The sequence below is a fragment of the Lepus europaeus genome, chromosome 3, assembly GCF_033115175.1.
Source record: "Lepus europaeus isolate LE1 chromosome 3, mLepTim1.pri, whole genome shotgun sequence".
In the NCBI taxonomy this organism is placed as follows: Eukaryota; Metazoa; Chordata; class Mammalia; order Lagomorpha; family Leporidae; genus Lepus; species Lepus europaeus.
The window spans coordinates 25,360,653-25,383,838 of record NC_084829.1 but is presented as its reverse complement, the minus strand read 5'-3'; the positions used below and the strand labels follow the sequence as shown (position 1 = coordinate 25,383,838).

The window sequence follows — 23,186 nt, the reverse complement described above, 5'->3', positions numbered from 1 at the left end:
CCTTCAGCATACAGCTGGAGCTACTAGCTCAAAGGAAGTGTGGCAAATGTGGCTCTTCAGAAAAAGAACCACCTGATAACCTTGGTGTGTTTCACCGGGCAGAGTAAAACATAAAGAGTAGCAAAATTAGGGTTAATTTTCAAGCTTCAGTATCCAGAATGCTGAACAGGTAGCTCCTGGGGAACGTGGAACTGACTCTCTTCACACAGCACAAACAAGTGCAGAGGCCTGCAGGCCTGTGAGTGCAGGGTAGGACATCCCTTTTTCCTCTAAGGGTCATATCCCCTTGTTGGGCTCATGTTAAACATCTCACTGGAGTGAGAGACACAGACCAGTGACTCACCATGGCTTTGATCCCATTGCATTCCCTCACCAGCTAACTGCCCTTGCATAACCATCCAACCCCTCAGCCTCAGTTTCCTTTTGTGTAAGACAGGGGCAAACATGGTAAAATGCAGTAGCAGCTGTGAAGCAGCCAGGACTGTAGACAAATCTTTGAGGGCCTGGCACATGATAAAAGCCCCATAAATGTTAGGTACTATTACTATTGCCAATAGTTATTACAGGAGCCAGCACTGTGGCCTGCAGCGTCAGTATCCCATATGGGTGACGGTTCAAGTCCAGCTCCCTGCTAATAAGCTTGGAAAAGCAGTAGAGGATGACCCAAGTGCTTGGTCACTGAATCCACTTGGGAGACCCAGAAGAAGCTCCTGGCTCCTGGCTTCAGACTGGCAGTTGCAGACTCCAGCCGTTGCAGTCACTTGGGGAGTGAACCAGTGGTTGGACAATCTCTCTCCTTCTCTCTCTTTCTGCTCAGCCTCTCTGTAACTCTGCCTTTTAAATAAAAAAGTAAATCTTTAAAAAATATAAAATAGCTATTATAACATGGGGTGATTAGTGGGACTGTAGACACACCAGCGTTTGAACTTTGGCATTATCACTTACTAGATGGGTGATTCAGGCAGGATTCTTAAACTCATGGCCCAGTGTACATGATGGGATGATAGTTCCCATGGCAGAGTTGTGGGGAGTGTTAAGTACACAACAGAAGTTGGCAGAAGTCTTTATTGTGGTGCTTGTTGCTATGATCACCACTTCCTCACCACCATCTCCCTTGAGAGTTCTGACACAAACATTTTACAATTCACATTGAGTAGATTTGTCAATACTGAAGTTATATCAAAATAAAATCAAAGAAATAAAAAACAAGGAAAAATGCTTTAGCGTTAAAGAAATATTGCTGGAGCGGGGCTGGGAGGTGGTGGTCAGATTCCTGCAACAGCTAACACTGTGGCAAACAGGCTTATGTCTTCTCAAGGAAAAGCCAGTGGCCAGCAAAGCAGATATGGGACTGTGATTTCCACTTCTGAGAAGTCTGTCTCCCTCCTATAGGCCTTGTGAGCCCCTCCCTGGAGCCCCATGGCCCTGATGCCTCACCTCTGCGTTCTTACCTCTCCTCTGCCCACTGTGTCACCTGCTGCTGGGCTGTCTGGCTGCTGTAGGCCAGGCGGTCTGGGCCGCTGCTCTGTGGCTGCCTTTCGGGGGAGAGCTGCTGGCGGAGTCGCTGCAGCTCCCGCTCGTACATGAGCCGCTGTTCTTCCAGGGCACTCCTCTTTTCTTCTAGGTATTGCTTCTCCAGGACCTGAACCACGTTTTGAACTGGGTCTGGTGAGCCAAGAGACAAAGGCAAGGCATCTTCAGAGTGGTAAAGTGAGAGGCAGCACCTGCGGCAGACTTGATTCCACAATTGTGGCTTCTAGGAGAGGCCAGGCGGCCTTGCTGGAGGACACCCGCTCACAGCTGCCTCCCTCCGAACATTGACCTCTACGCAGATGTTCTCTTATGTTACTGAGCACACCCTAATAGTTACATAGATCATCAACCTACTACCAGCAGGAGATGGAGAAGTTTCTGTCATCCTATCCACGGAAAAGAGAAGCTTCAGGAAATCTAGGACGACTCCACAGATAAAACCATGTAAAATCTCATTTTTATGGTAGTCAATTTCTATGCCCATTTATCATCAGGTTTGGTATTTGATGAAGGATTGATGATTTTCACTACAAATCTTATTACCCTTAAATCTCTCTAAGGTGGGAGGAAATCTTATATAAAAAAAAAAAAAAAAAACCAGACTGAGTTTATCTAACACTTGCAAAAGCAACAGATATGTGCCATTGGGTGAATGAGTGCAGACATCCTAGTAGACCTTGTTCAGCAAAGACGCTGGGACAATCAGAGGTGGCTGTGGTATGGGGGGGACCGACTCTAAAAGCTGACTGGCTGGGCAGAATAACAGTCCAGGAATGACCCATGAGCTGGATGCCATGCGGAGAGGGGAAGGCGTGGCCTCATGCACAGAGCAGAAAGTTTCCGATGTCCCTGTGCAGGCAGACTACAGGGAGCTGTGCCTTAGACGATCTACATGTTGGAACACGAAAGTCAGCATCACAGCCAGTCCTTCTGAGAGGCTGCTGGGACTGAGAGGAGATGCATCGCAGACTAGCTTGGGATAGTATTTCCTCCTTGCATACTTACACACTTGCTTGCTACTTGTAGCTACAGCTTAGCTTCAATTTAATTTCCAGGAAAAAAGCTGGAAATTACAGTGACTCAGGAGGAAGTTTTGTATTACTTGGTGATAGCTACAGACTGATGTTTCCAAAATACGCTATCAATTTGTGAAATAAGATTGTAAATTGTACTATTTTTCTATAGGAGCTGTAAAAGAAAAAGATAATATGTTAGCTTAAAAAAAGACTAAATAATACAAAACAAAAAGAAGCAATTTTTTTTAGAAGAATCACAAAGTATGCTCAGGATAGGTAAGTTATTTAATTAATAAAAAATGACAACCACAATGGAAACAGCAATATATATTGACAATATATATTGTCAATATAGCTAATGGCTACACCCCAGGTGTGTGTGGGGGCCCCTGGGCATGCATCATCTCACAAAAGCCTTGCAACACACCTAGGGGTGGATTTCATTCTGATTTTAAAGATAAGGACATTGGAGTTCAGCAGGGGTAACTAGCTGTCCTAAGATGACACAGCTAACACACGATGGAGACAGGTGTTGAACTCAGATAAGTAATCAGCTAATTGGCTGGCGCAGGACATTAACTTGGGGAGAACTGACGTAGGATTCTTACCCAATGTCTTCCTTAGAACTAGTAATGCCAAATATTGTTCCTTACTGCTATGAAATGCTAAAATTCAACACTTTTTCAAAGAGGCAGAATATTCTTCTTCATATAGTCCTGACATAATGTGCCCAAGATATATCATTAATGGAAAAATAGACTAAAAACTAATGGAAAGTGAACAACAACAGACCAAAAACCCCTTACACAAAGGCAGATCCTAGGTGTGTAAAATGCTTTCCACAGAACAACTGTCATGATTTGAACAGGATTTGGCTACCTGAACTCAAGCTGACGTTTGAACCCGAAGTCTCCTGTGTAAGGGTCAATGGATTGCCATTGAGGACGGATGAGGGGTGGAGACACGTGACCCAGTTGTGGTGTCTGAAGGCGGGGTCTTTGGGAAGTGCTGGGACTGCATCAGGTTACTGAGGTGGAGTCCATGGTTGAATCATGGTAGCTTTATAAAGAGAGACACGTGGACAGAGAGGACGAGTCAGCTCCCTGTGCGGCTGCTTCCACGTGATCCGCCTTCTGCACACGTCCCAGCTTCATCAGACTAATGTGGGTGCCCAGCTTGGATTGTGAGCCTCCAAATCTGTGAGGCAAGAGAAACCTTCTTCCTTCCTCAGAAGCTCCTCTTGGGTATTTTAGTTAAAGTAATGGCGGGGCTGGCACTGTGGCATAGCGGGTAAAGCTGCGCCTGCAGTGCCGCATCCCATACGCTGATTCGAGATACGCCTGCTCCACTTCTGATCCAGCTCTCTGCTATGGCCTGGGAAAGTAGCGGAAGATGGCCCAAGTGCTTGGACCCCTGCACCCATGTGGGAGACCTGGAAGAAGCTCCTGGTTCTTGGCTTTGGATCAGCGCAGCTCTGGCCATTGCGGCCAACTGGAGAGTGAACCAGCAGATGAAAGACCTATCTCTCTCTCTCTCTCTTTCTCTCTCTCTCTCTCTCTCTCTCTCTCTCTCTCTGCCTCTCCTTATTTCTCTGTGTAACTCTGACTTTCAAATAGAATAAATAAATCTTAAAAAAAAAAAGTAATGGCAAGCTAATACAGTAACCATCCTTATGTACTGGAAAGCACTAGAACTTCTGATATAGTCCTACAACTTCCAGAGGAAATAGGAGAAATACACTGAAATTTGAGGTAGTCTGAAGAAATTTTAAACCTAAAGGCTAGATAATGGCCTCACAAAGTTTTTAAAAAATAGATTTCTCAGGTAGGATGTAGGTGCTGGGTTTAAGAAACAAATGACAGAGTGCTTGCCACCCATTTGTATTTATATAAAGCCTTACTTTCAGGGATTCTAACTGTCCTAACTTTGTGCTTATGAATCTTTTCCAAACAAACTGGGGAACATACAGTTTCATAAAATTGCACTGTAGGTTTTTTGCTGAGAGAAACTGAATGGAATATCTATCTGGTATTTCTACTTGTTCATCAACAGAGCAGAAATATGTGATCTCAAATGGCTGGGCCAAAATACCTCTCTTGGGCTTCAAGTGGGGTCACAACTCCATGTGCATGAATGGAAGCGAAAGCGACTCCCTAGGGTCCATCCCTGAGCCTCGCACGCACAGCTTTGTAGGCTCTGCCCCAGGTGCTCCCAAGTCCACTTGCACAGGACTCACCCTAACCTGGGTCTTTATTTCACCTCTGATCCCAACCCTAGTCTGGAAATATCTTTTTCATGGACAATTTTCCCCCCTCAAATCAACCAGTTTCAAGCCTTTACCAGTGCATAAAATGTTTAAAAGCAGATAATTCTAATCAGCAAGTCACTCAGTCAATGAAGTCACTCAGTCTATGATGTGGTCTAGAACAGAAGCCAAAGACTGTCCTGTTCACAACCAACCAGCCAGTAGGAGACAGTGCAGTTTTGTTTTTTCCCCTCTGTCCTTCCTCTTGAATGAATTGTTTTAAAATTTAGTGAGCCTACCGCCTAGGGCCAAGGTACAAAAGAGATAAGCATTTTAGGAGGAAAGGAGCATCGACTTTGGGAAAGGACTTTCTCTTCGCCCTCGGCTTATTTTCACCTTTACCCTGGTGGGAAACTAGGAAATAAGCTCCCACTGTTCTGCTGTCCCCAGAATGGGAAAGAGGGGATGGTGATGGCCATGGTACTGGCAGCAATGTATTCACGTGAGCAGGAGAATTAGAATTAATTCACGCCAGGATGTCTGAACGCGGCGTTGAAGGAAAGTGCGTCCTTAGGGGAATCAAGATGCTTTTAGTCTCAGCTGGAATGCACTGGCTCCACGACCCCTTGCCAGCTCCTTCACTGCTCGTGGCTTCGAGCTACCACTGCCTCTGCAACAACACATGGGTGCCTGATTCTTATTTTGAACCCGTGGGAAGAAGGCTTTATTGCCCAACATACTAGGTTCCCTTTTACTTGTATTTCAAGTGAATTGGACTTTAAATAAATTATTTATTCTAGAGATGTAAGAATACATTATTCTAGTGGATTAACGGGATAATGTTGGTGAATGTATAGCTGGAGGTACTACTGCCTTGAACTGCTGTGCTGTCCATGGTAATAAAGCCACTGCCACAGTAGCTGTAATACCAGTAATCTGTTTCAGTGCTGTGGCTACACAGGGGAAAATAAAAGCTATCAGATTTTAACCAATGCAAAGGTAATGGAGTTGGGACATGAGGGTGGGGGTCATAGCTGAAAAGGCCCATTGCTCAGTCAAGAAAACGTCAGCTTCTTCCAAATCGCATTAGTTAGATTTTACCAAAGCATGTAGCACAAGCATTGATCAGCAGCGCTGCTAGAAACCAATCCAGCTCCCACATGCTAGTGCCAGTCAGTGAAACCTTTGTCCCAGCGTCTGTGGAGGAGCTTCGTCTGCAACCACAGGAGAGGGAAGAGAATCTTCAGATAGGACCACCAAGGGGACGACCACCAGGCAGAGAGGCTTATTATCGGGAAGCCACCTAGTAGCAGAGGCGAACCCTGTGAACACTGGCTAGTGGCTGGATCTCCTGAAATCCCATCAGAACTCATTGGTATGCCCCATGGGAACTGGTACGTGGTGGAGAAGACAGAAAGTGTTACTTTAAAAAAAATGTTGGGACAACATTGTGGCATAGCAGGTAAAGCCACTGCCTGCAATGCCAGCACACCATCTGGGTGCTGGTTTGGGTCCTGGCTGCTCCACTTCCAATCCAGCTCCCTGTTACTGGCCTGGGAAAAGCAGTGGAGGATGGTTCAAGTGCCTGGGGCCCAGACATCCATGTAGGAGACCTGGAAGAAGCTCCTGGCTGCTTGCTTCGGGCTGGCCCAGCCCTGGCTATTGCAGTCACCTGGGGAGTGAACCAGTGGATGGACGATCTGTCTCTGTCTCTCCCACTCTTCTAACTCTTTCAAATAAAGAAATAAGTCTTTAAAAAATTGTTATTTTAGAGGCAGAGTGGGCTCCCCATCTGCTGGTTCACACCTCAAATGCCTGTAACAGCCAAGGTGGGGGCTGAAGCAGCAGCAGGAAACTTAATCAAGAGTCCCACAAATGTGTCAGGAACCCAGTTACTAGACCTGTCACCTGCTGCCTCTAGGGCTATGAATTGGCAGGAAGCTGGAATCAGGAGTTGGAGCCAGGAACAGAACATAGGCACTCTGATGTGGGATGCAGAAGTCTTAACTGCTAGGCCAAATGCCTGCCCAACAATACTTTCCAGTCAACACTGGAAGGCAAGGCCTGAGCTGGGATACGCAAGAATAACTCATGTTTGTACCATGAGTTGGGTCTCTGAGACTCTAGTAGGTTTGGTGAAGGGGAGAGGGGTTAACAAATGCTTGCTAAATACTCATTGGTTATTAAGGGGTTTAATGTAGATGTGATCAAACCATCACTCTAGAATGTCTCTGGGGCTTCCTCCCCATGGGTGGGCAAGTGACAGTGACAGGCTTGGTTTTCAGCTATGATCCACCCAGTACTGCGATGTTCAGGGCCCTGAGGCTAATCTTAGTACCCTGAAAGACAGAAATTACCAAACTTCGTCAATAAACATATCTTCTCCCTTTCTGGTTTGATACTCTTTATATACATTACACTTGTTTCTCATAGTCTGATCTTTACTTTATACCTCATTTTTATAATAAAAAAGAGCCCCTGAGGCTAAAAATCCATAAACAGACATCAATTAAATGCCAAAATCTTCATGCCTGTAATAGAACCTCTCAATGTGATATGCCAGGGAGCTTACTGGCAATTCTCTAGCCATGCTCAAATTTTTCCCATTTAGGCTTAGTCAGAGAGCACAGTAAGAAAGCCAATGCCTAAGAAAAGAACTCAACTGTGAAAAGCAAAAGGTTCTCCAAGTGCCTGGTTACAAACTGTCTGATGGGGACCCTGAGGTATGTCAGGTCTTTCCTAGTCCAAGTTAGGGTTTTTTAGGACCCCAAGATCAGATGAATGGGGAAGAGGGCTTGCACGGAGCCTGTCCCTAAATGTAGCCTCAACACTATCCTTGTAAAGTAGTTCTAGTCTCAGAAATCCTGACTTGTGCTTGTTAACAGGAACTTCCCTGGGTAGCTACTAGGTCCTGGGAACCAACTCTGGGAATTAGGAGATTGGGAGACAAGAAAAGGAAAAGGCAGATTTATAAAACATTCGGGGCAAGCAAAGAAAAGAATCTGATGTGCGTAAACACAGAGGAAGGGAAAAAGAAGGCAAACGGACACAGACTTTTAGACACAGAACTTTAAAGCAAGTACTGAGGATCTTCTGGGAGCAGGGATCCAGGAAAAAACGCGTCGGGGAGAATCCCTTCTGCAGAGACCTTGGTAGACTGGAGTGGAGAATGAGTCTACGAAGCTTCCATTTTAACTATCACTTTTGTAAGGAGTTACCTGGGCTTGTTCAGTAAGTCTTTTTGGGGTGTAATTTTCAAATGAGTTTATAGTAAGATGCTGTGACTTTTCTCTCTCCCTCAGGTTCTATGTGAAATTCCTGGGTTCGGATTTTCTTGGGGATAGTGACACTCTCAAGGAATCAGAAATGCCTAGCTCAATGATGGGAAATTTGATCAGGAATTCTGTCGGGATCACTCAGAGCTCTGGGATTGCCCCTGGAAATGCTGTCACAACTGGCGTGGGGTCAAGGTGTCTCATCAAGGGCTCACCCGCTTTCTGGGAGAAACCCGCTCCCAGACCTTTCCACTAGCCTTCGTGATGGCCTGTTTCAGGAACTGAGCAATTTTGTGTTTGAATTTCAGAACGACACTTTCGATTTCACTGATCACTCACACTGAATGGTGTGAGATGGGAGGAAGTGCCCAGGACACTGGAAGGCAGAGCTAAGGTCTCACCATTGCTGTTCAGCGTCTTCATGATAACTTCCATCTGGGCAAACTCATAGTTGTAGTCCGGTTCCGAGGAAGCCTCGCTGGCCGCATCCAGGTCGTGCTCTGCAGGGCCCGTTTCTCGTTCAAAGTCTTTCAACCAATCTCGCCGTTTCCTCTTGGGTAAGTTAATTCTGTGGGGTTTTTCACCATGGGAGAAAGTCAACTTGGTTTAGACTTTCAAAGATGACAGAAAAAAAATGAATATGAAAATAGTAGAGAACACAAAGTTGTTACCTAAAAAAGTGGTTATTTCCCCACAGTATTCTGTCACCGTGCCACAGCTGGGTGGAACTGCACACAAGGGTGCCATTCACACAGGACCTGGAGGCACAGGAGAGACAATGTCAGGTGGGCAGGAGGGCACAGAACTCAGGCCTGGCCACCCAAGAGAGACGTGGGGCAACTTCCTCCTGACAGAAGTGTCCTAATTAATAGCCGGAGAAGTGACAGATTTGCGACCACTGCTGAAACACGCAAAGGGTGACAGCCTGACATGAAAGGAAACTCTACCTCAGGGATACTCTGTCAAAATTTGGGCTGAGGCTGATCCAGCTCCCATTTGGAAGTTACAGTTTAGGAAAAACAGAGGACAATGGAAGGTGTTAAAGCTGTGGACGTAGTGATGAAATCCTGGCCATGAGAGACTCTAGTGCCAACAGCTAGGGAGGTGTCTTCAATAAATAAAACAACTTACAGAGAGAAACAGACAGACGAGACAGCCTGAGACAGGAGGGGAAGGGGAAACCTACAGGTCAACAGGAATCTAAGAGAAATTAAACAAACAACAATGCCTGTATCTTATTTGGATCCTGATTAGAAGAAATAACTGAGAAGATCATTTCCAAGATCATTAGAGAAATGTACACATGCACTGTATGCATGATGATTAGTAAGGGATTATTGTTAATTATTTGGATGTACTGAAGCTGTGTTTAAGGACCTTCATCTTTAAAGACATACATGCTGAGATATTTACAAAAGCAATGCTATAATATTTGGAATTTGCTTTAAAATAATCCAGAGGGCACAGACAAGGAAATGTGGAAGGCATATTAATACAGCAAAATTATATATGAGGTACTCATTTTTTGAAGCCCCATATGGATACATGGGAGACTGCTATACTACTCTCTCTGCCTTTATGCTTGAAATTTTCCATTATGAAAAGTTGGAGACAAACAAGAAACAAATAGGAGGTTTAAATCCTGAAAGTCCTGTTTGTTATCAAACTGTATAAACAATAGAAACAACGGGGACTGGGGAGGCCACAGCACCAGCCTCTGCTGGACTGTATGATCACACAGTCATTGGCATGCACTGAGTCTCTGGGTGTGTATGGGTCTATGCCTCTTAGCAGAAGACAAAACAGGTCTCAGAGAAGCAGCAACTCCATCCAGTGGACACTGACCGGTTGTCTTTCGACAGAGCAGCATTTGTCAATTGCACTTGCTGGCTGTCAACACAGTGAAGTCAGTAGGCTGAACTTGCACACTGCAAAAGAGTCTGTTGGGTCTCCTGCTTATTAAAAGAGCTCATTGGGGAAGAGCTGTGGTGTAGCAGGTAAAGCTGCTGCCTGAGGTGCTGGCATCCCATATGGGCACCAGTTCACGTCGCGGTTGCGGCTGCTCTGCTTCTAACCCAGCTCCCTGCTAATGCGTCTGGGAAAGTAGTGGAAGATGGCCCAAGTCCTCGGGACCCTGCACCCATTGTGGCTGTTTGGGGAGTGAACCAGAGGATGGGAGATCTCCCTCTCTGTCTCTTCCTCTTTCTCTCTGTAACTCTGCCTTTCAAATAAATAAATAAATCTGGAAAAACAAACAAACAAACAAACAAACAAACAAAAAAAACCACCCTAATCAACAGATCTTTTGACATAAAGCATAGTAGTGGGGCCTTTTATTTTTTTTTTCTTAGGGTGGATAAAAAGTCCTCCATAGTTTTTGGTAGACAATATTAGTCTTCTCATAACTTCCTCCACTTAAAGAGGTTTTGCTAGCATTTTAAAATGAGTAATTGGAGGAGAATAATTAAAGTCTAATTTGCTAGAGAACTGTGAGGTGAAGTTTTTTAAGATTTATTTTTATTTATTTGAAAGACAGAGTTACAGAGATGTAAAGACAGAGAGAGAGAGGTCTTTCATCTGCTGGGCCACTCCCCAGATGGCTGCAATGGCTGGAGCTGAGCTGATCCAAAGCCAGGAGCCAGGAGCCAGGAGCTTTTTAGGGTTCCTATGTGGGTGCAGAGGCCCAAGGACTTCAGCCATCTTCTGACGCTTTCCCAGGCACATTAGCAGTGAGCTGGATCAGAAGTGGAGCAGCCAGGAATCAAATTGGTGCCAGCATCCCATATGGGCATTTAAGGTCTGGGCCTTCAACCCACTGCGCCACAGTGCTAGCCCCGAGGTGAAGTTTGATAGAGAAAAATTATATTACTCTTTTAATTTTCAATAAGTTATGTTTCCCACATGATATTATTAGCTGGGCTGATTGTTATGGCACTATAAAGCTAAGAGCTATGGAGTACGGGGCACCAGAACTCCCATATGAAACTACTCCTTTACAGGAGCACTGCAACTCCAGCGACTGAGACTTTACAGAGAACAGCAGAGCTGCTGCTCTCTACATGGTGCTCTCCACAATCGTCAGAAAGTCACTGCCCTGGGGGGCCCAGTGTGTCCTCAACTTTGTATGACAGAAGCTAACAAGCAGAAAGAGGCAGCCTGTTCATTCTGAAAACGAGACAGGCTAAGCTGTTTCTTGTTCTTACCTTGCATTTTCTTTTGGGGTAAGAGTGACATCACCATCAGAGGCAATATCAATCTCACAGTGTTCAGGCTGAATCCCTATACCAAACAGCTGGATGTCCTGAGAGGTATCTGCACCCACCCTGGTGTGGTCCTGGAAAGACGTTAGGAAACAAAGAAAAATCCATGTGTGTAAGTTACTCAACAGCAATTTATCACAATCAATTTGAATAACCCAGCAGCATATTCACAAAAATATTAAATGAATCAGGTGGGAGAATCTAGAAATCTCAAGTATTCAAGGTCAAAAGCTTACCATAACATATGAAATTTTTAAAAAATGTTTAAACATTATGAAAAAATACTCTGATCAACAGTGATTAAATGTTGCTTTATAACATAAGGAAATCAGACTTGAGAGTAGAATACCATGAGTTCTAATTCTGACTTGGTCAACATACGTGACCACACGCATGTTACCCTACTCTCTGTGAAACAGCACAATACTGGTTATTTGGCCCACTTGACAGGTTCTTTTTTAATCATCTGAGTTAACAGTGAAAGTATTGTGAAAATGACTGTATAAATTTAAGAACTGCTACAAGTGGTTTCATGAAAGTCTCATATGAAAATATGTAACTTTAAAAATGTTAAAAAATAGCTGAGCTTCCAATGCCAATATTACACAGAGCACTGAAGGTTGTGGGTTGTTTGATGTATGGATCAGTGTGATTTTAAATACCTGGAACCTCAGACATATGAGCATTGGGACTACAGGAGATTTTGTCACTGTTCATCCCCGGTGTATTCATACAGCAGATTTTTCCTGCTTCTTTAAATACCATTTAACCACTATGCTATTGACCCTTATCTATGCAACAGAGGAAGTATAAGGCTTGATCTAACAAAATTAACGTTCTGGAAACATTTCTTTACCCCTTAGTCATTCCATAAAAGAACAGACCAGAAGTCTGTTGGTGGATTCTCAGTAAGTCAGAGGCTATTTGCACCACGTTCATGTCTCTGAACATAGTAGAAGCAAAGGATCATAGAAGAGTGAGGCTCCTTGCTTCCATTCTTGCTTATTCTCCATTACATTCTGTAATTCACTGGGCAGATCAGAATCCTAAACACAGCACCGAACCTTTCCTAAGTGGCTACTCCCTCTGCACTCTGCTATTTCCGTGTGTGGGCAGTGCATGCAAGCTACCTTCAAGTCCCAGGTCTCAACGTCAATCAGGTGCCCTCTTTTCAACAGAGGTCTTCTTTCTCACTTAAAAAAAATTAAGCCAGCAGTTCAAAAAGTGTGGTCTGAGATGCCTATGGTTTCTGAGGACCTTTTTTTTTTTGGAGGGGGAGGTTCGTGAGGTTAAAACAATTTGATAAAATTACTTGATGTTATGTCTTTGTTCTCTGTCACACATATACAGTGAAGCTTTCCAGAGGCTCTGCAATACAGGTTGATGTCATAGCTCTGAAGACCAATGGTTGAATGTTTGCTTATGTTTGTAGCATAAAATGTTCTTGGTCTTAAGTTCTAATACAGCAAACACAGGTAGATATAACTCAGATACACAAAAGTTCTTTGGAGTCCTTAGCATCTGTTAAGAGCATGCATGGGTCCTGAAGCCAGAAAATTTCAGAATCACTGCAATATTCTCTCCAGCACAGTCAGTGACACACCCTAAGGCCCAGTGCCCACTCCAGGAGGCCACAGTCCCACCTCCACACTTGAAGGGTCCCTGTCAGACCAGAAGTCCTTTCTTGAGGGGTGGGTTTAGAAGGGCTAGCCTGGGAGAGACTTGTCACATGTAGCTCACGGGTCTTCCCTGGGCTCCTACTCATCTTGAGATTGTCTTGGAATTACTCAGAAGCGAAACTGAGAACATCTAGGGCTTCTCAGGGTCTTTGTGGCTGAACTCAGAAATTCTCAGACTCCTGTGGCCTCAAACCTGGTGCCTTCACCAGGAATTACCTGGATACTCGTAATTGTCCACTCTTGCCCCTGTGAAGCTCTTGCAGGAAATCAGCCCTGAACGCACAGCTCCAGGCTAAAACAAAACAGCTGTGGTTCATTCTCAGTGGTGCTCTGACGACACTACCCATTATCTTACTTTTATTGAGAGTTGAGTTGGATACTACAACCAAAATCATGGAGACAGATAGTTGGGTTCCACTGGGAATTGTACATGAGTCAGGACTGCAGGTTTCTACTCATCTACCCTCTCACCTTTAGATAATAAACCAGAAGTTCATTAAGAGCAGGGTCTGCATTCAGGTTGACCAGGTAGCACTTGTCATCCCCCACCTTGATACCGGATGTCTCCAGGGAAATCCCCATGCTCTCAAGCTGGCGTTGTCTCTCCTGGGTACAAAAACAGACAAGAGCAGGAGACTGTATTTGTTGCTCTATTCATAAGATGTATCCATGGAAAGAGCAAGTCACTGTTTCTGGGGACGGTGCCAATGGAATGACACATTTTACTCAGCTCAACCAACTTTACAGAGGGCCTACAATGTTTGACACCTCGTGACAGTGACATAGGGGAACTAAGGCTGACACAGACCCTACTGTGGCCCTTAAGGAGCTAACAGTTTAGTATAGGGGACAAAAATCCATAACTAGAATCCAAAAGAAGAGAGCATGGTGGCATTGGAGGGTTACACAGTGCTGCAGGGCTCCAAAGGAAAGGGGACCAAGATGGGTTAAGCCAGGGGAAGTTTCAGGAAAAGAACACATTTGAGATGGTTCTTGAAGCATGAAGAATTTCAACAGGAAAAAAATGGGGTGGGGGTGGGGGAGTGGCAAGACAAGGACAGTGTGTCCTGGGAACAGACACGGGGGACACAGTATGGACTCTCAGCATAGTGGCTGATTTTAGGAGCCAAGAATCTCTAGCAAACTTGGGAAAGCAGTGAGAGAGGGGGGTTGGAGGAACAGATTGCAGAAGGCCTCGAACTCATTCATTTATTCATTCTGTCTCTTTCTTTTTAAAATCTGAGTAGGGGGAGAGAGACAGGCAGATGGAGAAGGAGAGGTAGAGCAAGAGGGAGAGAAAGAAAGAAAAGAACATTCCCATTTGTTGTTCATTCTCCAAATGCCTATAATGGCTGGGGCTGGGCCAGGCTGAGTGAGAAGCCAGGAACTCAATCCAGCTCTCCAACGTGGATGGTAGGAACCTAGTCACTTGGATCATTACTGATACCTCCTAGGGTTTGTGCTGGCAGGGAGCTGGAGCTGGGACTCCAACTTGGGCACTTACAGTTCGATCTAAGTGTTTAAATGTTATGCCAAATGTCAACTGCCTTTGTCATCCTTTTATTCATGAGATATTTATTAGAGTATAATGTGGTCGGTACTGACTTAGGGCTGAGAATACATTGGAGAACATAATGAAGTCCTTCCTTTTAAGAAAACTGAAATTCTAGCAGGAGACAGACCTTAAAAAGACAAGATATAAACATATTGAATTTTCCTTTTTTTAAAAATAAATAAGTTATTTATTTATTTGAAACAGTTACACACAGACAGAAGGAGAGGCAGAGAGAGAGAGAGTCTTTCATCCCCAGTTAACCGCAATGGCCGCAGCTGTGCCGATCTGAAGCCAGGAGCCAGGAGCTTCTTCCAGGTCTCCCAAGTGGGTACAGGGGTCCAAGAACTTGGGCTATCTTCTACTGCTTTCCCAGGCCATAGCAGAGAGCTGGATCAGAAGAGGAGCAGCCAGGACTAGAACCGGCGCCCATATGAGATGCTGGCACTGCAGGCGGCAGCTTTACCCACTATGCCATAGTGTTATCTCCAACATATTGAATTTTCAATGGTGTTAAGTGTTGTAGAAAAACATAAGCAATGAGAGAGAGAGATGGAGTTGGGTACGTGTGTGAGTGACATTTAAAAAAAAAAAAACATATGAGGATACTTCAAAGTTTGTGGAAAAATGGAAATAAAAAGTAAGTTTATTTTGATGCAAAAAATTTGAAAACACACAAGGAGTTTTCAAAATGGTCATGGAAAATGTGTTTTGTGGAACTACTATGCATGGATTTCAAAAAATTTTTGCACCAAAAAAACCCACATTTTTTAATGCTAGTTTCCATGAACTTTTTGAAGTGACCTTGTATAAGCAGAAGGCTAGACTGGTTTCTAGTGACCACTTCAAGCTGCCAGACTGGGATGGTCCAGTACTTCCAAGTGGTCAGTGAGAATAAAATGTTCACAAAATGCGACATGCAGAGAGTCCTAACATACCCACCCCTGCAGACTTAGTCCTTGCTTCATGGTTCAAGTAAAACTCATACAGCATTTTCCAATAAACCCAATACTCAAATACATCAAAAAGTCTATGATATGCTGCATGTTATAAATTACCAACAATCAGCTAGCCTCACGGTTTGCCAGGTGATCTAGAAAAATCACAGAACAGGGGCCAATATTGTAACACAGTGGGTTAAGTCACCACCTGTGACAATGGCATCTCAGTTGAGTGCCAGTTTGAGTCTTGGATGCTCTATTTTTGATCCAGCTCAAAATGCACCTGAGAAAGCAGTGGATGATGGCCCAAGTGCTTGGGCCCCTGCACCCATGTGGAAGGCCTGGATGGTGTTCCAGGCTCCTGGCTTCAGCCCGGCCAAGTCCTGGTGGTTTGCAGTGACTGCATCTGGGGAGTGAATCAGCTGATGGAAGATCTCTCTCTCTCCCTCTGTAACTCTGTCTTTCAAATAAATAAATAAATCTTTTAAAAACTGTAAAAGCAAAAATAGATACAACTATAGAAAAAAACATCTCAGGATAAACTTTCATCAAAATGTGAAGAGCAGGATGCTTCAGTACCATGCCTGTCACATCCAGCGCTCTCCAGCACTCCTAGTCAACACATGGCCCAGACTGCAAGCTGAGAGAAGACAGAGTCTGTGCCTAAAACTGATCCCTGTGGTCTCCAGATCAGCACAATGAGGCCTTTAAAAGACTTCTTCACAAAGACAGGTGGCTATACAGAAAGGAGAGCAAATGTAAAAGAATCACAATATTCTAGGCCTAAACCATCAAGCTACCTGTGCGATCTCTTCTGTTTTCCTCAGCTTCTCTTCCCAGGTCACCGTCAGCTCTTTTATCAGTTTCTCAGACTCCTCAAGCTTCTCCTTCAGTTCGGGGGCCTTCATGGCCTTTAAAACAAAACCAGAGACATCGGACTTGCAGGATTTCCCCAACATTTTACACACACACACACACACACACGACAATCACCTCCTGTCCAGCTTCAGCAGGTATCAAGTGTTTGGTGGGGAGCAATTAACTCAAACACTGTCAGAGTGGGTTTCAGACCTTTATTAATCAGATGAAACGTAAGAAACACAGCTTCTCCTGTTTAGGAGACCATATCTTAGCACTCCATCTGTCACACAGCTCACGTGCAAAGACCCACAAGAAGTTAGAGTTCATCACTGAAATATCAGGGCAGGAAAAAAGGCTATTAAGCAGATGGATTTTTCACACACACAAGCACCACCACAGACATTAGGGTCATATTAACTATTAGCAAAGGTTTAGATTCTTCTCATTTATTTTAAAATTTGCTCTGGGCCCTTAGACTACTTTTCTCCCACTGAAGGTAACACATTTAGCATACTTAGTATTCACTCAGAAGCAGGATATTTGGTTAAAAGAGCAATGGTTCTCCTCTGGGTTTGTTCAGAATGACTAAGGGGTCTAAACATGGATATTTGCAATTTAACAATTTGGGGGAAGCCTTTACTTGGGAACAATGTGCTCTGAGATCCTATAGTGGTGACACGAACCCCTTCAGAGTAAAACCTATAAATAAGAAAGACGGCAGAGAATAGGAAGCAGCTGAAGGGGTGATGATCTGAAAGCTGGAAGCTAGATGAGCAAACCTGAGTCTCACAGTATTAACAGAGCCTGACAGCGACATGTAGTGTGGGGCAGAGGGGGACGTATGAGAAAATTCACGATGTATCTACATGGGTCCTTTGCTCTTTCCTGTGGCCCGGTATTGTTCCAGCACCTGGCCTGAGATGGTCACAGTGGAAATGCAAATTCAGAGACAGGAGGGAGTAAGCTGATTATCTACCTACAAACCAACTGCAGAACCACTTTATTTTGATCCTAGAATCATGAGTCTTTTCAAAGAGTGTATCAGCATTTGTTTGGTGTTTTGCTATCCTTTTTATATCAATCAAAAGAAGTCACAGTTGATGAGCTAAATGCAGATTCTATAATTATGTCGAAATAATGACATTTCTTGAGCATGTACTTTGTGCAAGGCCTTTGTGCTAAGTGCTTTCTACTTTCAGTGTTGAACCAATATTAGGGCTTAAAAAAATTTCAAAAACACCATGTTCTGCACTTTGAGCCCAAAGCCTACAAGAAGAGATATCTGAATAAGCAGTTACAGTGTTTATACCATTTAGTAGACTATTCAGATCCCTGAATTTGCCTCTTTTCTGTTTGATCTATTGATTATTTTTGATTAAATATGCTGATGGATAAAAACCTTTATTTAAACAATACCTGACTTAATAAATGATGGCTATTACTTTTATTTTTCATAGTTCAATACCGTCCCAGCTCAAGTGGGGTTAGAAGAGAGAAGCATGGAGAAATGAGAACTCGGATGTGTTGGGGCCACACACAAGTCCTGGCCTATGGAAGCGTGTGACTTTAGCAAAGGCAGGTGGCCTCCATCTCAGCTCCCTCACCTACTCCAAAAGCACCACTTGTCTGTAAGAGTATGTGGTCGTAAAGGTTTGAAAAGATGGTAATGATGGAGAAATTTGATTTTGCTTCCCACCAGGAGATGATACAAATAAAAAAGTAAAAGGAGATTGCTGAATTATTCTTTATATTTAGCTATCCTTGGTCATGCTAGCTCCACGACTGCATAAGGAGAGGACACACAAGTAACTTCCCTGCAAACTGCAAGGCCCCATGGAAATATGGCCTACAATGCCAATGAAAACACACACTTGGAAGTTCAAGGGCCAACTGAGTTACTAAAACAAAGAGTCATTTGCTTTCTAGACTATAAGTTGCTAGGACAGAAGTCTCGTGTTACTCACATCGGTCTCCACAATGCTTAGCCTATGGCACAGCCAACACACAGTGGAATGTTGACTCACACTCAGACGACCTAACACTGCAAGCCGGCACGCCCTTTCCTGTGAGACACGCAAATCACGGGCTTCCAGAACAACGGAGCACCAGGTTGACTGACCTCAGCCTGTGAGAGCTGCTCCTTCAGCTTCTCCACTTCCTCCCGCAGCTCTCGGATGACCTTTGCGTTGGGGTCCTCATTCACAATTGCATGGTTCACGATCCTTTTGGCCCGATCTGCGTATCGTAACGTGGAGAGGGTCTCTTCATAGTTGTCTGCTGCTGGGCTAATGGTGGCTATCATAGAGGTCTGGCTGTTGCCTCCCAGATTGTCCTGCAAAGCATTTCAAAGAGCATCTCAGGAAGACCATTCCGTGCCCAACACAAACAACAAAAGCAACAAACACGTGTGTGTGACGTTGTTCTCAATGAAGAAAACCTGATGTGGAAGCAGGTTTGTATTTCACAGATACACTTATGACAAGATGTCATGCAGCCTCTCCACATTCCCCACAATGAATAGCACCTGTTGAACAACATCACACTGGAGTAAAAAGCAACAAAACAGTTCTCATCTCGTGTTCCTAGGAATTAGGATGTGAGGACAGTTCTTGTATTACCCTAGCACACATCTTTCAGCACATACATTTGAAACTGCCAATGTTCAGCTGGAAAAGACACTAGAGCAATGAATTACCTTAAGAAGCCAAGTGAGGACTGAATCTCGATAAGGCACAAATTTGTTTTTACCCTTGCCAGCCGCCTGGTCAGCCAGGGAGGATATGACCAGCCCCAAGGTTGTAAGTGATCTGCCAAGAGAGAAAATGAAAAATTATTTTTATAGAATGCTTATTTGGTTTTCATAAAACAATAATCCTTCTAGGTGACAAGAATTAAATATGTAAAATAATAAGGCTCTAACATTGATATAATCAAGTTTCCACTAATGTGCCAAGAAACTGTGAAAAAGAGAAAAAAGAACTCCATGAGTTTAAAAGAACAAATTTAGAATCCTTGTAAGAATCTACTGTCTTCAATCACAGGACCTGTGAAAAACACATCTGAAAGACCACACTAGATTTATTTTAATTTACTCCAAATATTATGGCTAAAAGATTTGGACCATTCTGCTCTGATTCTGTTTCCCAGAATAACTTGTAACTTGCAGAGTCCCACTCTGTTACACATTGGGAGGTATGTCCTGTTCATCTGCTTGAAGCTGGTAAGTTTATTTCAATATAGTTATTAGAGTTGTGCAAAAATAAAGAACCACCCAAGCAGAGGGCAGCACATGGCTACTCGTTCAACCCTTCCACTCAAAGTGGCACTAGCATCACCAAGGAGCTGGTTAGAATCTGTTGTGAGCCCCAGGCCTACTGACTCAGAGCAGTCAAAGGCATCCCGGGTGACTCATGTGCACACTACATTTTGAGGAGCCCTGGATGAGTGACTCCCACGTGACTCATACACTTAGTTGTCTAGGCCCTAGGGCCAGCAGCAACATTCTTGCTTGGGCACGTGCTAGAAATGCAAGTTCTCAGGCTCCTTTCCAGACCTACTGAATGAGAAACTTACAGTGGGACCCGGCGATTTATGCCTTAACAGGTCCTTTGGGTGGTTTTGAGAATCCTTGGCTCAGGGTGACAAGTTTTCTTTGGTGGCTGAAACATGTTTTCTGCCCCCTGGAGACAATGTAAAAACAATAGAGTTGTGCCACCGAGGAGTGAAGGACATCCTCTGTGTCACAGTTTAATACCAATCGACCTTTTGCCTTCCTTGGATCTGCAATCCACCAGCCAGAAACTAGCAGCCCCTGCTGGTTTCACAGGATAGAGAGCAGTGTTACAAAGACAAAGTGCTTTGTGAGTGGTTTAAAGCATGAAATATTACTATTTATTTATGTAACAAAAAGGGGCACAGCCAACAGGTGAAAGGCTAGATGGCATTCTTTTGAATGTTAACAGCAGATCAAGTAAGTTAGAAGGAAAGAAAAATATATTTCCTACAAAGGAAACACACTGAAAAATCACTGAAATACAAACCATATTCAAGAGGCAGAAAATAAGCCAGAATTTTACCAACTAACAGCTATCCCCACAAAGTAGCATGATTATGCACACTGAATAGGACAGATTTAAAACAAGTCTAACCCAGGAGAAATGAAGGCGTCTGTCCACATAATTGTACATGAATTTTCCAATGCAGCATTATTCATGAAAAACTAAATGCAGAAACAACCCAAATGCCTATCAAATGATGAAGGGATACATATTCCAGGCATGGAATATTATTTGGCCATAAAAAGGAATGAAGTTCTGATGCATTCTACCACGTGAATGAACCCTGACAAATGATACTAAGAGAAAGAAGCCAAACACAAAAGAACACTCTCTTTGGTTGAACAGTGTCTCCCCCAAGTTCAGGCCCACAGAAGCTCAGAGTGACTAGTGGGTGTAATTAGTTAAGATGACGTTGTACTGTATAAGGAAGGGCCCAAATGCAATGACTGGTGTCCCTGTTGGAAGGTCACGCGAAGGCGGAGGCACAGACTGAGATTGCACATCTCCAACTCCTAGGACACCAAGGACTGCTGTGACCACCAGGAGCTGGGGGAGAGGTGTCAAATAAATGTCTCACCCTGAGTGCTGAGAAGAAACCAACTCTGCTGGTTTCTGGATTTTGGACTCCTGGCCTCAAGAATCATGAGAAAATAAATTGTCTTAAACCACTCTGTTTATGGTACTTTGTCACGGGAGCACCAGGATACTTACACTGACACATCTTGTATGGCTGCATTTATACAAAATACCCAGAACAGGCAAATCGACAGAGCGAGAGGCAGTGACTGCCCAGGGACGTGGGAGGGACAGTGGGGAATGACTCCTGCACAGAGTTCCCTTTGGGTGTGATGAGAATGTTTTAAATGTGGTGGTGGGTGCACAACCTTGAGAAAACTGCACATGACTTAAGTGAGACAGAGGCAAGCAGAGGTTCAATATAAGGTAAAAAACAGCTTTCTATTTTAATAGAGAATATAGGTTTTCTTTTTTCACATTTTACAACTATTAAAATAAAGTTTCTGGTTGGAAACAATTCTTTGAACTGAGACTGAACCTCTATATTGTAAAGGCAGGACCCGGCCTCTCATCTGTGTCCCTCAGCCCAAGGTGGCCTTGTCCCTTATCAAAAGGAATTCACTGCACAGAGAGATTTGGACAGCTGATCCTACAAGGTTCTAATTACTGAACTAAGAAACTCCAATAGATAAAACATTATTGGCCAGGGCTGACTGGATGGGTTTGTTTACAAGAATTCCAGGCCCAGGCAGGGGAATTCCAGGTCTGGGGCAGAAGGTAACTACCACTTACATGTAACCTCCCCAACCAACTGAAGTCCATCTACCCATCATAAATTCCTGGAGTAGCATGCTATTGCCAGCTAATCAAAGGAAGATAAGAAGCATCACTAACCAAATAGGAACCTGGATTCCAGTGCCAATTTCAATCTATAAGAACCTTCACTCCCAACTCCTCAGGGAGCCTGGGAATTAAGCAATAGCTGCTGGGCTCCTTGGTGTACCCTTTGCAATAAATACCCACTTTCTTCCACCACCCCGATGCCAGTGACAGGCTTTCTGTGCATCGGGCGGGCGGACCCAGGTCTGGGGGTTCTGTAACAATGTTTAGGGGGTTGTCAGGCAACAGAACCATCTCAGATATTTCACTTTCCAAGAGCAGCTACAATTATTTAATTCATATAAAGGGGCTAGCATCATGGAGCAGTGGGTCAAGCCACTGCCTGCGGCAACAGCAACCCATATAAGAGTGCTGGTTTGAATCCCCTTCTGATCCAACACCTTACTGATGTGCCTGGGAAAGCAGAGGAGGATGGCCCAAGTACTTGGCTCCCTAACATCCCAAGTGGGAGACCCAAATGGAGTTCCTGATTCCTGATTTCATCCTGACCTTGCCCCAGCTGTTGTAGCCTTTTAGGGAGTAAACCAGTGAATGCAAGATCTCTTTGTGCCTCTCATCCCCTGTCACTCTGCCTTTCAAATAAATAAAATTAATCTTTAAAAAAGTATATAAAGTGCTCAGTGACTAAAAATCAATATTAGTGACTTTATGGTGGCTAAAAGAAATTTCTGAGATGCTAAATTTAATTGCAAAGGTTGGAGAGCAGAAGAGATAGGTTAGTTAGTTAAGCAGTTAACAGCTACTGGCCCAAACCCAAAAAAGACTGTTCCACTTTCCTGGGTGTGTGCCATAGCCTTGAGTTGAGATCCCTGTAGTTGAGCCCCAGGCATGTCACTGCCTACTTAGGCATATGAACCCCTCTCACTTATAGCCAATGTAGGTTCAGCGTGAAGCTTCCACCTTCTTCCAAAAATTTTCATCATAAAAATGCTGCTGGGGATTTAGGTCTGGTGTTCCAACCACTGCACCAAACACCTGCCCCTAGTTTCTGGCCTTCCAAACAACAAAACATAAAACCAAATAGTGCTTTGAGAGAAAAAGGGATAGACTGATACACTGTCATCAGCATCCACTGTACAGTGTCCATCCTGTACCCTCTGGGAGGGTGCCAGAATATGCCACCCTAAAAATATGCCTCCTTAGCATATGGATTATTTAGAGCTAAGAACCACTGAGAGTCAGCAGACTCAGTAAAAGCACTGAAAACAAGGCAAAAGTTTTCCTTTTGGAAAGGATATTTCCCTTTGTAGAGACGCCTCCCTCTCCAGCACCTGCAAGAAGGCTCTGACCCACTCCAATCAATGAGGAAGGCAACAATTTAAATTTGCACAATGAACAATTCTTTTTTTT

The 23,186-nt window shown here is 44.0% G+C and overlaps 1 protein-coding gene across 1 annotated transcript in view; it reads right to left on the bottom strand.

Moving 5' to 3' along the window:
- KIF13A (kinesin family member 13A) overlaps nucleotides 1–23,186 on the bottom strand; it is a 245,046-nt gene that overhangs the window by 51,375 nt on the left and 170,485 nt on the right. Inside the window, 8 exon segments of the mRNA XM_062185408.1 lie at nucleotides 1,452–1,665; nucleotides 8,471–8,637; nucleotides 8,741–8,827; nucleotides 11,273–11,403; nucleotides 13,480–13,614; nucleotides 16,302–16,412; nucleotides 18,482–18,694; nucleotides 19,058–19,169. Of these exon segments, the coding sequence (XP_062041392.1) occupies nucleotides 1,452–1,665; nucleotides 8,471–8,637; nucleotides 8,741–8,827; nucleotides 11,273–11,403; nucleotides 13,480–13,614; nucleotides 16,302–16,412; nucleotides 18,482–18,694; nucleotides 19,058–19,169 (1,170 nt within the window).